The 15,948-nt window shown below is 37.2% G+C and overlaps 2 protein-coding genes across 4 annotated transcripts in view; both read right to left on the bottom strand.

The window, feature by feature from the left end:
• Nucleotides 1-552: 552 nt before the first annotated feature.
• On the bottom strand, nt 553-1,750 carry LOC131148592 (ylmG homolog protein 1-2, chloroplastic-like). The gene has a single exon (XM_058098404.1). It carries the CDS (start codon nt 1,598-1,600, stop codon nt 797-799), a length of 804 nt encoding a protein of 267 aa, XP_057954387.1. The 5' UTR covers nt 1,601-1,750; the 3' UTR covers nt 553-796.
• Nucleotides 1,751-5,842: 4,092 nt separating this feature from the next.
• Nucleotides 5,843-15,948, bottom strand: part of LOC131148591 (exosome complex component RRP45A-like) — a 65,600-nt gene continuing 55,494 nt past the window's right edge. For all 3 annotated transcript variants that reach the window (XM_058098401.1, XM_058098402.1, XM_058098403.1), the window contains one exon: nt 5,843-6,311. In XM_058098401.1, coding sequence (XP_057954384.1) covers nt 6,088-6,311 — 224 coding nt within the window. In that variant the 3' untranslated portion in view covers nt 5,843-6,087. The remainder of the gene's footprint in view (nt 6,312-15,948) is intronic.

Raw genomic sequence — 15,948 nt, 5'->3', positions numbered from 1 at the left:
AGGATTTAATAGTCCTCAAATTGTTGGAAGAAATTGTCTGCTATTGTGTAAATTGGCAGAAGGATTTAAGCAATTGACTTTCATGTAGTAAAAATTAAGGCTAGGTTTGTTGTTGTTATTGTTGTTTCTAGATCAACTATAGAAGGACTTGTTCAAGCCACAACCAAACAACTTTTTTAAATAAAAAAATAAATTCAGTAAAATTTAAGACACGAGTTTGATGCATTATTTTTTGTATTTCTTCAATTGAGAATGAACTGACTAGCTTTTGGGCCCTGACCATACAAGGAAATGCAAATACAATGGTTTATAGAATGTCAAACAAAAACAAGCTGGCTGTTACCCTTTTAGCCCTTTTAACTTCCAATCCTTTATTTCATCATCTTCTCAAGAATTGTAAGGGATACCATGGTAAGAAAAAGCTAGTACGAAAGAAATAAAATAAAAAGGAACGTGAGGGTAATAAACGTACAAAGGTGTTTGTACCAATTACTGAAATCATAATTCCAATTTATCATATAATCAAGAATGTAAAAGTCTCAACACCAAAAAACAACAACCACAATTTTGTGGAATAAATATCCCTCGATGTTCAACATACAAACTCTTCTTCAATATGGCAATCAGAATTTTTCACAACCATTTAATATTTTTCAGCCCAAAACTAATATTACATCCACGAAATCAACCTACAAAGGCATATAGAATTGGGGGAAAAAAAAGGAAAAAAGAAATAAGAACAAAAGTTTCCAATATTACTTGAATAATTCTTCACTTAAAACAAAAAGCACTCACTTCAATAGGTGCCCCTGCTATTGTTGAGAATGGAGCCGAGCGTGCCCAGTACCGCAAAAGCCAATAGCGGGCTAACATCGAGCGCATCGAACAAAGGCGGAATGATGTTCCGGAACAAATTCAAGTATGGATCACAGAGGTCCCGAATGGCCGATAATGGCTGACGCTCCCAAGGTATGTTGGGGAACCAACTGAGCAAAACCCTGACCATCAACACACCACTGTATATGTCAAGCCATTTAGAGAGGCCGGAAGCCACCACCGTCAGCGGCGTATTCAGGTACCCGCTGGGGCGGTCCTTGAGCGCCGCGAAGAAGAGCGGCCCGGCGGCGCAGACCAGGGACCCGCTAAGAGACCGGATGCCCGCAAGTTCTTCCGGCGTGGGCTGGCCTGTGATTTCAGCGGCTTTGAGCGCGAATTGGCGAACGGCGCTGACGAGTAGTTTGGAAACGCAGAAGACGGAAGCGAGAATGGCGGAGACGGTGCGCGTGGAGTCGGAGAGAGGAAAAGAAGGTAAGTTAGGTGAATTAGAATTGGAGGCGTAGACTCTTCCTCGGAGAATTGGCAGTGGTTTGGATCGAAGGATAGTAGCAGAGAAGGGCTGTTGTCTAGGAACGTGGAGAAGAGAAGGGAGTAGTTTTGGGGAGGGAGAACGCAGAGAGAGAGAGATGGGTATGGGGCTACGCTGCCGGGAAGAGAAGGGTCGTGAGGAGAAAGGAAGAAGGGGAGAAGAAGGAGAAGGAGAAGGAGAAGGAGAAGGAGAAGGAGAAGAAGCAGTAGCAATTGGGGCAGTGATGGACGCCATGGCCGGCTGCTGAATAAGGGAGAAGGTGAGCTACAGCCTACGGAGAGCCAGTTGGTGGCCTTAGGGCTAACTCTTTGTGGAGATGAGCTTTAAATTGCTATGTTGCTTTTTCGGGTCGATTGGTTTTGTGCGAGACTTAGTAGAGTTGAATAGAGTAGATGAAACTTTTCAAAAATAGTTTTTATTTTTATTTTTTCTTAAAACTTCAAAATATAATTTCTAATTTTATTAATTATATAATAATTATGAAACCCTAATTATAAATTATATAATTTATATTTAATTTGTAAGGCCCCAACTTGGGTCTACTAGGAATACTGCGTCTCTCCTCCACTTGACTCAGACAACAGGGGGGTGGGTCTTTACCTTATCGGACTAATGACTGGTTCTACAAACCAACACGTGTCATGTTCAGTGTGTTTTGTCCTCATTCACACACTTTTTGAGAAAACTTTTTAAAAGGTCACCCATCCCAAAATCACTTCAAGCTAAACATGCTTAACCATGGAGTTCTTATGAGAAATATCCCAAAAAGAAAGGTACATCTTGTTGATATGGATAGTAACATCAAATCTTTTTTAAACTTTTCTTCCACTGAATATCACATTCTCCCTCACTTACAGAAAGCAACATTCTCATTGCAAACCCCCATTTCTAAACTCAGGCGATGTGAATCTCATCACATTTTCGCCTAGGTAATTTTTCTGATATCATTATCTAACGCCCCAACCTGGGTCTGTTAGGGAGCACTGCGTCTCTCTTCCCCCACCTGGACTAGACAACAGGGGGCGGGCCTTATTAAACTAATGAATGACCCCACAAACAAAAAGAACAGGAGAAATATGATCTTGATCTTCAAAATGGAGTACAAAATATGTTTGGGAATCAAAGAATATGCAAGTATGCTCCCAATATGTTTTTCTAACAATTTAAAAGTTATTTAAACTTGTATTTATAGGTCAAACCCAAAACTAACCGTTATATGGCCCTTGGGGGAAGATATGATATTTTATTTTGAAAACCTAGTTGTTTTCGCCCGTTGGAGTCATGTTCCTAATACGAATCATCAATGAGTCACAATCAGTTGTCAACAAGTGACCTTCAGTCATCGACGAGTTAACCTCTTTCGTCAACGAGTCACCTGATTTGAAAATCATTTAAAGCTATTGGAGTTTTTCGTCGATGACTCCATTACCATTCGTCGACGATTGACCTAGGCAAAAACTCAATAAGACTACCGACTTACATTAGTTGACCAGTGTAGTGCATTAGTTGACGATTACTTTGTTTTTCCACCTTAAATGAGCTAGCCCCATGCTAGGACAAGTGTATATAAATTATATCAAATCTAATGGTGATTTAAACTTGTCCAAATGATTTTTGGCCATAGTTTTGATTTCAAAACTATTTCAAAACCTTTTGTGTAATTTTAGACATTTTAAATAAAAAGGTTTTTCATGTACATTTGGTCCTAAGGTCAATCTAAGGTTAGGTGATGAGCTTCAATTTAAATCAAGTGATCATGCATGCACAATTGAAAATCTAATTACTATTACAACTGAAAACAACATAACTCTTCAAGCTTTGACTCTTCGGTTCTCATAAAATGCGCCAAGGTATGTGCTTGATTAATTGCTTTATGGCTTCCATTCTGCATCTGTCATTTGTGTTTTTTAAAAGATAAACCTATTCATAAACTTAACACACAAATTGAGATGCTGTCATTTATCATTATCAAAATGGGGTAAGACTCAAAAAGTCAATGAAAAGGAAAAAAGAAATTTTCATTTCACATTTGTTTTAGAACAAAATCATTTATTCTACAACATGCTCTAATGATTCCTTCAATGATGACCATCAAAAGTAATTTCTTCAAAACTATCCTTACAAGATTAGAGAGCTCAATTCCAAGGGAAACTTCTAAATGAACAGTTAATTATGACATGTTCACTCTAATTTTTAATATAGACTAAGGTTTCTCTTTTCGGCAAGAAAAATGCAAAAATTTTCCATTAAATAAGACTTAATTTAAAAAATAAAAAAAAATTGGACCATGCAACTACCGCCAAAGAAAATGACTCATTATTGCACATATCGAACACAAAAGAAAGTCCCTCAAAAGCTCCAAATTTCACTTCTCTTTGTCAAAGAAAAACTCAACTGCCATGGAGGTATTGTGTTCCCTCCACCAAAATCATACCATGTAAGCTTAAGTGAGGTTACATTATTTAGCACACCTACACACATATAAAAAAAAATTATATATTAAAAGTAATGGGTGGCGAGTGAATTGTTAACATCATCGTGTAGGACTATTAAAAAATATTTTAAAGTAGAATCGCCTCAAAAATTCGTTTCAAGCCTAACAAAAAATTCAATTAACAAATTTGTTCGCCTAGTTTCTATCAACCTTTCTCACAATTTTTGAATATTAGTATGAGTTTAGGTTTTAATATTTATGAACCAATGGTTACTTAAATGGAACTAGTATATGTATTTAAATATATATATATTATACAACAATATTATTATAGATCATAAAATTAAAAAATAGTATAAATAGTATGCACAACTATTTTTTAAGTGGCTGACCTATATAAATTAAGTGTAATTGTACATGCTAAATCAAAAGATCTATTTAGAAAAAAATGAGATATTGTGAGAATTGGCTCAAATCAGATATCTAAACCAAATCATTAGTTAATTAGACTATTGATTAGTTGATGAGCTTAGATTTATTTCAATGGACAAATACACCGAACTAATATCATTGATTCTGTTCAATTTTCAGCACTTTCCTTCAAGCGATATTAAAATGTAAGTACTCTTAATGTCATGTATGGTTTGAGCATATTCATGCTATACCCCAACAGGGGGCCAAAGAGAAAAGAGTAGAAAGTGAAAAAAAGAAAACAAAACACTTAAGTATGGATTGTAAGATGCAAAAATTAAAGAGCGTAAACTCCGTCAACAACTTATACGTGCACTTATTATAATACTTTGTGTAAATTTCTTAATCTAAAGTTATGCAGAGAAAGGGACTGAAAAATGGAAAATCATATGTGGAGGTTGCTTTTGAAGGATCCTACGGCTTTAATGACTGCTGCTCTTAGAATGTGACACTAATAAAATGTTGCTATTGCTGCCTCGTATGAATGGCCAAACCCAAGATATCATTTCAAGTATACCATGAATCTCCAATCAACACAACTATAAAAATAGAGTTCAACATTATTTAGGTGATCCTAGGCCTTGTCTTTGTTGTATATCATTGCAACTTCCAAACTTCAAGCTAGGTTGATGCTTGTGCTAGTGGTTAGAATCGTGGCCTGGTGAACCATAAGCATAACAACTATAATTGGGAGTGGTGCTAACACCCTCACTCACTATTCAAGCACCAAACTTAATTAACCAAAAGAAATAAAGAGAAAAATATTTCAACCAATCAAATAATAGTTTTAGAAAGCGAGACAGAGAGAATGAAAGAGGAAATAATTAAATTTACATTTAAGAGGGGCAAAATTAATGATGAAATTAAAGAGGCAATGATTTATGGAATCAAACATGTACACTGAATTTAAATATAAAGCCTACAGGTGTAAGTTACAGATAAAACAACACATTTTAATTTTATCAGCCAATAGCAATAACGAAAAAATAGATTTCAATCAATCAAAAAATAGTTTTAAAACATTAAAATTTTTTAAAAATAAATTTTCATTTTGATTAGTATTTGGTATAGAGAAAAAATATAGTTTAAAAAACAAATTCCCTTCATATGTTTCTTTCCTTTTCTTTTCCCAGCCTCCAATTCTTAATCCAAACAGGCCCCAAATGTTGAGGTACTCTGTATTTAGTTATGTTTAAGATTAGAGCGGAAAGTCCAATCTGTTCTTTTAGCAAGGCAATTCTACAATCCCCCATTGTAAAAGAATCTAAAAGGGCATCCTCAGATCATAAAACTCCCGCTTTGAAAAACTTCACAGTATTCTCAATCTTATCCTTGCTTCTATAGAGGGACAGTTTCTTTAAACTCAGCCCATGACCAAGGCCAAATTTCTACACAGGAACATCCTGATTGTAGTTGCTCCCACTACCACAGTGAAAATTGCAGTTTCTTTAAATCCTGAAAGTTGCAGTTTAACAAAACTGTCCCACTGCAAACTACGAGAGCTAAATAAGACTGGTCCTTCAAGCTGCAAAACCAGGAAAAAATAATTTTCTCATGCATGTTCAAAAATCTTGAAACATCGTCATACCCAATTTATCATAATTTTCTAAGATGATCAGGGAGACTGCAAAAGCTCTATCCAAGCATACAGATCACAAAATTTCAAAGAAAGATTGAACTACCTAGCTTGTAAGGCAGAGAAATCCTCCTAATATTACAGTTCTCAAAGGAACATGACAATAATGTATAAATTACAGGTTAAAGACGCGGGGTAATAATATACAAGCTCAACAAAGGATCTGTTCACAAAATCCAACTAAGTAGGACCAGCAGTTTTGGATGCCTTCTTTTTCCTCTTGTTCTTTAGCTTCACGGCATCTTTCAAAGTCTTCTGTCCATTTGTTTGAGATTCAGTTCCAGTTGGCATAGTTGGTGAAGGCGCAGGACCAAGCTCAGCTGTTGGTTCTTCCAGCTTAGTTTCTTCACAGGGCATTGTATCATGCCTCAATTCTGTTCGTCTTTTATCAGGATTTGGCATTCCTAAATGTTTCATAAGGAAAAAGGTTAAAAAACTTTTTCTGAACCAAACACCCCTTCCACCCCCACCGCACCCATACACAAACCACACCACCACATGCACTACCAACACTTCAAACAATAAAAAATTATTGCCTGATAAATTATAAAACCATTCCAAGACTAGATATGCCAGACTGCCGGTAAACTTTGCCATTTTAAAGGATAAGCACTAGTCAAAGAGCTGATGTGCTTAGAGACACTTAGTGTACATGAGCAGAACATGCAAAGATATTATTCAGGTTCCCTGCATTTTCCAAAATCAAATCAACATTTCTGCCAGATTTCAATGCACTAAACAAAGATACGGATGGATTGCCATACCAAATATCACCTTTCATAGAGTGCTTATTGGCGTCTCTATTTTTTCAGCCTTCAAATACACCAGTCAAATAAAAAATTCTATTTATTATTAAAAGATTTCCATATTAAAGATCAACTATGTTGAGGATATTTATATTTTTCTAAATATCAAATAATTTAACCTTAGTTCAATACATAGTGCTTAATAATCATTTCAATTTTTAAAAAATGGGAATTACAGCCCTTAGAGACAAAACTAATTTCAATGAATGTTTCAAAATAAATAAAACAGGGCATAGCTCCATGAAAAGAATGAACATTAAAAACTTACTGAGAAAATGACAGTTAAAACAAAATCACCTGAAAATGCTAATAATGTAGAGTATTAACAATAAGTACAAATTTATAAAAAACATGCTGCATTTTTTGTTCTATAACACCTAATTTAGCCACCTGAAGCTTCAACTGTGTATTTTTCAAACGATTTAGACATTTTATTAGAAACATGCGGCATAGTCTCATTATAATTGTTTTGAGTCATTGTCAATCTACTTTATCACAGGCAGTCGCATTTAAAATTTAAAAACACCTCAACATCCACTCCCAAATATACAAGTGTCATAGTACCATCCTTTAATTCCACGTCAATATAAGCATTACTCTATTGTCCAACATGTGTGTTTGGAATCTCATTTCTGTTCAACAAACCAAAACATTTTGCATTCTAGGTAACAGCAGACTTTAGATGTAAAATGGGGTAAAAATGAGGTTTGAGACTTGGATTTTATTGTTGGCCCACAACATAACTTAGTTTTCAGGTCTAATGGAGAAACAGCACCAAAGTCATGGTTTCCAAGAGCTGCTGGGTTCAACTATTGTTGCTAGTGCTCATCATTTTTTTTTTTCTCATTCCCATATTCAATTAATTATTTGTTTACCTGTCCACTTGCAATTGATTTGCACATGCTGGGGAGTGTTTGTCAAAGTATTGCGTGAATGGCCGAACTTGTCTGGCCTTGAGTATTGTATATTATATATAGACTTTACAAGAATGCTATACATGGAAAGCAAATAAGTTCCCGCATGATTCTAGCTCTATACATGTAAACTATAATCTGTCAAATAATGCATGCTAACTGTACAGAATAATGAATGGAGAAACAAGGAAATAATTGTGGGCTAAAATAAGGAAAGAAAGTGTGGATAGCAAATCTTTGGCTGTCCGTTGACAGCCCCCCTCAAATTGATGCGGGTTGATCAACAAGCATCAATTTGCTACTTAGGAAGCAATGTCGATGACGAGTGAGAGCCTTGGTGAAGATATCAACAATTTGTAATTCAGTAGAAATATGTGGAAGAGTGATAACACAAGCTTCAAATGCTTCACGGATAGAGTGACAATCGACTTCAATATGCTTCGTGTGCTCATGATAGACAGGATTGACCATGATCTAAATAGCACTCATATTATCAGCATGTAGAGGTGTAGGATCGGTATCAGAAAAATCTAGCTCAACAAGCAAACCTCGAAGCCAAATAATTTCAGAACAAGCAAGAGATATCGCTTGGTATTCAGGTTCCGTAGATGACTTAGAAATTCTGTCTTGCTTCTTACTCTTCCAAGAGATCAAAGCATCACCTAAGAACACTCACCAACCAAAGATGGAGCAACGTGTATCCGCACAACTAGCCCAATCAGCATCACTATAAGCAGAAAGGCGAGTAGAGTTGCCTGCAGGGAAGAATAAACCACGGGCAAAAGTGCCCTGCACATAGCTTATGATCCTACAGACAGTAGCCAAATGAAGATGACAAGGAGTCTGAAGAAAATGGCTAACTTGCTGTACAGAAAAAGAAATGTCCGGTCTAGTAATGGTGAGATAAACAAGGCTACCCACCAACTTCTGATATAAACCAGGATCAGCAAGTAAGTCACCTTCCTCTTTGCAAAGCTTGACATTTAATTCTATGGGAGTAACAACAGAAGTAGCCTCCTGAAGGCCAGCTGTAGCCACGAAGTCACTAGCATACTTATGTTGATTGAGTGAAATACCAAAGGGACTACGATGCACCTCAAGACCAAGAAAATATGTGAGAGACCCAAGATCTTTCATATGAAAGGACTCTGAGAGATGAGTCTTGAGCTCACCAAGTAAAGCAGAATCGGAACCAGTGATCACAATATCATCAACATAAACCAAAAGAACAACAATACCCATGTCTGATTTTCAAAGAAACAATGACGTGTCATACTTGCTCTACTTTAATGAAAATTGTAATAAAGTGGTGCAGAATTTATCAAACTAGACCCTTGGAGCTTGTTTGAGACCATAAAGAGACGACGAAGCTTACACATGTGAAGTCGGAGAGGGAAACAAACCTGGGGGTGGCTTCATATAAATACACTCTTTAAGATCCCCATGAAGAAAAATATTCTTGAAATCCATCTGATGTAGTGGCCAATCACTAGAAGCAGCAAGAGCTAGGATCGTACGAACAGTAGTCATCTTAGCCATAGGAGCAAAAGTCTCTTCATAATTAACACCATATTCCTGATTATTCCCAAGTGCAACAAGGCGAGCTTTGTAACAATCAAAACTTCATCAGATCTAACCTTGACTGAGTAAACCCATTTGCAGCCCAAAGGAACAATGGTAGGGGGACAAAGGCTCAATGTCCCAGGTGTGATTGGCCTTCAGAGCGGCAATTTCTTCCTGCATAGCTTGTCGCCAACCATCATGCTTGACAGCGTGTGAGTAGGATGTGGGAATATCAAAATTCAACAATGCAGCAGTAAGAGCTAAAATAGAATTTCTACAACTAGAAAAGGCAAACCCATACCTATCTAGGGGTACAGACACTCGAGGAGAGCGATGTACCAAAGGCTCTAAAGGTGCTGCAACTGCTGAATTTGGAGCTTGGTAGGATCAGATATTGGGTGAGCCACCAGAAGAGACTCTGGGTGGGAGTGTATCGTATACACAATGCTTGATTTAAAGCGAGAACTAACTTGATGAAGAACTGAGGACTGCTACTCAAAGGAGGGGAAAACCACATTAGAAAAGGAAGGCACAGAGGACATAGGAAAGAAATGTTGATTTTCAAAGAAAATAACATTCCTAGAAATGCATGTACGATGTAATGTAGGATCATAGCAAACAAATCCCTTTGGATACACATTATATCCCAAGAATGCACATCGAACAGATTGAGTAGATAATTTATGTCGCTCATGATGTAAATGAACAAAGATACACAACCAAAGGTACGAAGGTTATCATAACTAGGTTGCTTAGCGAATAAGCGGAAATAGGGAGACTCCATGAGTAGGACTTGAGAAGGTAAACGATTAATCAAATAAGTAACAGTTTTCAGAGCCTCAACCTAGAACATGAATGGAATAGAGGATTCTAGCAAAAGAGTACGTACCACATCTAGGAGATGACGATTTTTGCGTTCAGCTACTCCATTCTGTTGGGGAGTAGCGGGACATGAACATTGATGAATAACCTTTAGAAGCCAAAATTCCTGAAACTCAGTAGACAAATATTCACCACCGGAATCTGTGCGTAATGTCTTAATAGAAGTAGAAAATTGATTGTCAACATATGCTAAAAACTCAGTGAAAGTACGAAAAACCTCATATTTATAGCAAAGAAAGTAGACCCAAGTAAATATGTTATGATCATCAATGAAAGTCACATAGTATTTAAATTTTTCATGTGAACTAACCGGGGAAGGTCCTCAAACATCACTATGGATAAGATCAAAGCACTAAGAGGCTCTACTAGCATGCTAAGGGAAGGGAAGAGTTTGCTTTTACCAAGTTTGCAAGAAGCACACTTAAAAAAGATAAAGAAGAATGTTCTTTATTACCAAGTAAACCAGAGTTCAATACATGAGATAAGATCTGAGCATTGGGATGGCTTGCCACGCCATACTAAGATCTGCAACATTATTACAAGCAGAATACTTAATAGAAGAAACTAAAGAAAGTGCTAGAACAGGCAAAAGTAGTGGAAACAAGCGCCCCACTCTAGGTCCCTTCGCAATCAGCTCCTCGTTACCTCGTCCTGCACAACACAACCATCACTAGAAAAATTAATAGCACAATTGTTATCAACTAATTGACCAACATAAATAAGATTCGTGGAAAACTGAGGAGCAAGAAACACATTAGTGAACTTAGAAGAGACATCTCCGATAGCAGTTATTGGCAAAGAACTGCCATTGGCAGTCTGAATAGTAGATGACCAGCGTAGGGCCGAACATGACACATAGCAGTGGGATTATTCGTCATGTGATTAGAGGCACCTGAGTCCACGTACCAGAGTTTAGTAGAATTGTTACCGTGGAACCCCATTGCTAATAATGCCAAAATTAGCATCTGTTGCACCATTTCAGGTATGCAGTAACTCGCTGCAAGATTTGCAGGAACAGGGGAGTCACCTGGAAAAGAGTCAGGAGCTGCAGAAGTCACTGTCGGGGGTACAATAACAGAAGTCTGAAATGCCAATGTCTGACGATTCTGAGGGCGGATACGACAGTCTTTGATAATGTGACCCTTCTTGCAATAAGATCAATATTTCTTGGAACAATTAGCAGTGATATGCCCAAATTCCTTGCATAAAACAAAACTGCAAGGTGCTAGAATTCGCAGGCGGTCCTCGTCGTTGAGCAGCATAAGCCACAGGGACAGACTTGAACTACCATGAGATTGCTCCAAAGTAACTTGAGTACTAAGGCATTGTTCTTCACAAAGTAACTCACCAAAACAAACATCAAGAGAAGGAACAAGAGAGCGATTTAGTAGAGAAGAGCGAACACATTCATACCCGGCACAGAGTTTCATAAGAAACTTATCACGACGACTAGTCTCGTGAAGACGTTGAATAATGGAAAGAGAGGCAACAGGAACATCCGCTGTAACTAGATCAGAATATTCGTTCCAAAGAGTTCAAAACGCTGAATAATAGTCTTGGATGGAACGATTGTCATGTTGAAACATGGTAATTGCATGCTCTAATTGAAAACGACGAGCACCGTTATCTTGATGATATACTTTCTTTAAGCAAGTCCACATGGATTGAGCGGTGCGATGAGGCCGCAAATTGGGGACAATATGTGGCTCAACTGAGTCAAGAAGCCAAGACATAATCCGAGCATCAAGCACAACCCATGAAAGAGAAGATGCTGAAACCTTGGATTTATCATGAATGGGTGCACAATCCGTGCCATCAATATGACCCCAAAGATCTTTTCCCTCAAGAAAAAGTTCAAATTGAAAAAACCACGTAGAATAATTGTTGCTCGTAAACTTGGCACACACAGGCGCAGAGTCCATGCTAAATAAAGAAAAAAAAAAAAAAGGCCGAGACAAAAAAAAAATTTATTCCGAAAGACAAACAATACTAGAAAATCAAGAAACCCAAAAAAAATCAACACAGATGCAAAGAAAATTGAGATCAACCTGCCTGCACTAAAAAAATAAATCGCGAACCAAGGAAATGGCAGAGGGACGTCGCACAACACCTCCAATACTCTTAGATTACTATTCCAAGAATCACAAGGACAGAGAGTCACTGGAAACAACAACAAAAGGCTATTTCGACAGCCACTTAGCCACAGAGTTGCCGAGAAATCAAGATTAAGGCTGCGCCAATAGCCACCGAGCCTTAGAAATACCGAAAACCAGAGAACCAAAAAAAATTCCAGAAGAGAATAGACCCATGACAGCCACAGAAATACCAAAAAAAAATTTTTGGGTGCAGCATTGGTCAACATAGACCTGACCGAAAGGCACAAGAGACACCTACGAAACTAAGAAGACAAAAATATTCAAGGGAAAAGAAAAAATTAGCAATCGGCTCTAATACCATGTCAAAGTATTGTGTGAATGACCGAACTTGTCTAGCCTTGAGTTCTATATATTATATATAGACTTTACAAGAATGCTATACATGGAAAGCAGATAAGTTCCCGCATGATTCTAGCCCTATACATGTAAACTATAATATGTCAAACAATGCATGTTAACTCCACAGAATAATGAATGGAGAAATAAGGAAATAATTGTGGGTTGAAATAAGGAAAGAAGTGTGGACAGCAAAGCTTTTGCTGTCCGTTGACAGTGTCAAGGTTTTAATATACACGGTTGGCCTTTAGGTCAAGTGGCAATCTAAAACAAAACCATAATGAGTTGCGCAGTTGTGCTAATGGACAAATAAGGCACCCAATTATAACATAACAATGATAAGAAAAGGAAAAGTATGACATACGCAAATATGAAAGAAAAATCATGATGACATTGAATGCAACTAGTCTAAATTATATCTACAAAGTATATTTAAAATATATCTACAAAGCATACACTTAAATCAATGGTCATGATCCACAAGCTAGTTTCAATTAAGCACACAGTAAGGGGTAAGCAACCTTGCCCCAAGATGAAGGTCCGAGTACAAGCCATGCGTCCCACTAAGTAATACCATTGCAAACAAGTCATGCCAATGCATCTATAACTCCATATTTTCAATGAAGTGCATGGTAGGGGAAATTGTAAATTGGATGATAAAAGAAAGTAAAATATTTTCAGTTTTGTGAAAAAAAAAAAAATCAAGATGCCAATGCAACATTCTATGAGTACAACTTCCCCCCAAATGACATAAAGCATGCATTTTTACATATAATTTGAAGAAACACATACAGATTCCATTAAAAGCATAGGATGCGAAGCATATCATAAATTAAACAAAAAACTTTCCCAAAGAAATCAGAGAAATATCCACTTTAAAACAAAAATAATTGATAACACGTAAATTAATAAACCAAGTAAAATAGAACACATTTTTTTTGTTTAAATATCAAATAACATAATGCAAACACAGGAAAGAGATGATCATGGTGCTAGTTACATAAAAGATAGAACAATTTCTAGACATCGTGAGGGGAACATACTAGAATATGAGAAACTCAAAAAGATAAAGAAATTTTTTTTTTGTTTTTTTTTGGAGGGACAAATGAGAGAATATGAGAAGAAAAAGCTACTTGGAGAGAGGTTGTCAACATACTATCCATAAACACGATGCAGAACAGATATAAGAGGTATGAGGCTAAGAAGCACTTGTAGTGTGAAGCATCCACCCAAAATAGAGCAAAATTAAGTTTATAGGGAAATTCTTTGGATTATGATCTACGTAAGCCATGAGAAGTACTTTAGTGTATGAGCATTACTTTATATTTGACAACTACTAGTTATGAAATTTATTTTGTTGGGTTTAGACAATATTACTCAGAAATAAAAATTTTCATTTTACTAAAAATTTCCTATTTCTTAGAAGCTCCCTACCCTGTAACACTTTTTAGTATTATAAACGTCTATTGTTTTCAAAACCCACTTGAAGTCCAATTGGGAGAGTTTTCCAATGGGGTAACCCAAGTAAGAGTTGGTCTCTTTAAAAAATTTTCTATTTCATGAATTCAAGTCTTTATTTCTGTTAAAGCTTGATATATGCTTTTGGCTTAAGCTTTTAGGTAAAGTGGTTGTCTAACAATTTCTACGAAAGTTTTCATTGTTTAAGAGGTCCTGTCAATTGGTCCTGCCAAAATGAGAAGAGTTTGATTGTGTTCAACCAGTGTGCAACACCTAGTGCACACAGCTCCCACAACAAATTGGGGTGGGGTGGGATGGGGGTTGGGGGTTGGAGGGGTGTGGTGTGTTTTAAGGCCATTTGTTCCTAACTTGAACCATGAAACTCAGCTTTGATTGTAACATACTAACATCCTTTAGCATCCCCTAAGGGTAGCCATATGACTTTGATTCATTCTTGTTAATCTTCCCACTTCATATCATTTGTCCTTGTTTAGGACTCCTATGGATGTTTGTGGAATGAGAAGCTAATGAGAAAGGGGGTGGTGGCCACCTTTTCCTATGGGTAGCCACATTACTTCATACTATTTGTCCTTGTTTAGGATTCCGATGCAACTAAGTGTTGTGGTTGGGGGGTGGGGTCTGTACACAACCTTAAATCTACATTTTAATGCCATTTGTTCCTAGCTTGAACCATGAAACTCAGGTTTGATTGTAACATATTAACATCCTTTACCCTCCTGTATGGGTAGCCATATGACTTTGATTCATTCTTGTAATCTTCCCACTTTATATCATTTGTCCTTGTTTCGGATTCCTATGGTTGTTTGGAATGAGAAGTGATCAGTGGCGTATATTAGAATGATTTAACACTTCTTAACTTTAAACTTTGGCATAATTTTATTTCATTTTTGCCGATTGTAGGTCTCATTGCGGGCATTTGATTTTATTGCAGATTTGAACAAAAGAAAGAAAATTTTTGGAAATTAAATCCGAAAATTAAAAAAATGTGGGAGAGGTCGTGCTCTATACAAGGAGACGTCGCATGCATTACGCGAACCGTAAGCATGAAGAGGTTCCGTGTACATGAGCACCAAAAGTACGGGCCAAAGGGTCTCTTGGACATTTTAAAATATATATATATATATATTTATGAATATATATATATATATATATATATATGTAAATATATATTGTGCAAAGAGTGAGCTTCAAAGTTAAATCAAGGTGGCCATGCGAGTGCAATGTGAGTTGAGAAGGCATTTAGATGGAAATTCAATTTTGAAAAGTCAAACTTAGTGCCTTTGGGTTGGAAATTCAAAATTGAATAGTCAACAATGATGGGCCAAATTTGTGTTAGCAATGAAGAGAATAAGAAAAGAAAAAGCCATGCATGTGGGCTTTTAGAGAGGGCTGGAGCAACACGGAAATAAATAATAAAAAAAGAGAGAAGAGGTCGGGTCATCTGATGTGACCTGGCCATGCAACACGCATAGGGTTTCAAAGGGGGGCGACGGGCATAAGAAGAAAAAGGGGAGAAAATAGAGTTTTGAATAATTTTTGGGGAAGCGCACAGAGAGGCCGAACTGGGGGCTGGGAGTGATTAGGTTGAAGGGCTTCTTTGTAGGAGATAAAGGGAGAGGATTTATTTTGGGAGGAACACGCATAGGAGGATTTTTTGTGGGAGATATGCAGAGGAGGCCATGAGCACAAGGAGGCATCCGGGGAGGTCTTCTTGGAGGCATCCAGGGAGGTCTTTTGAGAGGCTTTTGGAGGCGGATGCCGAGGAAGGTCAACACACACAGCAGCAAGGGAGGTGGTTGGCGGTACGCTGAAAAATTAATATCTTTTTGGGAACCGGAAAGCGGCGAACAACAGCGGTGCTCGGGGTGTTGTTTTGTCTTCTACTCTTCAAATAAAAGAAAGCAT

Source organism: Malania oleifera, chromosome 2 (genome assembly GCF_029873635.1).
Source record: "Malania oleifera isolate guangnan ecotype guangnan chromosome 2, ASM2987363v1, whole genome shotgun sequence".
Classification (NCBI taxonomy): Eukaryota; Viridiplantae; Streptophyta; class Magnoliopsida; order Santalales; family Ximeniaceae; genus Malania; species Malania oleifera.
This window is presented reverse-complemented; position numbering and strand designations above follow the sequence as displayed.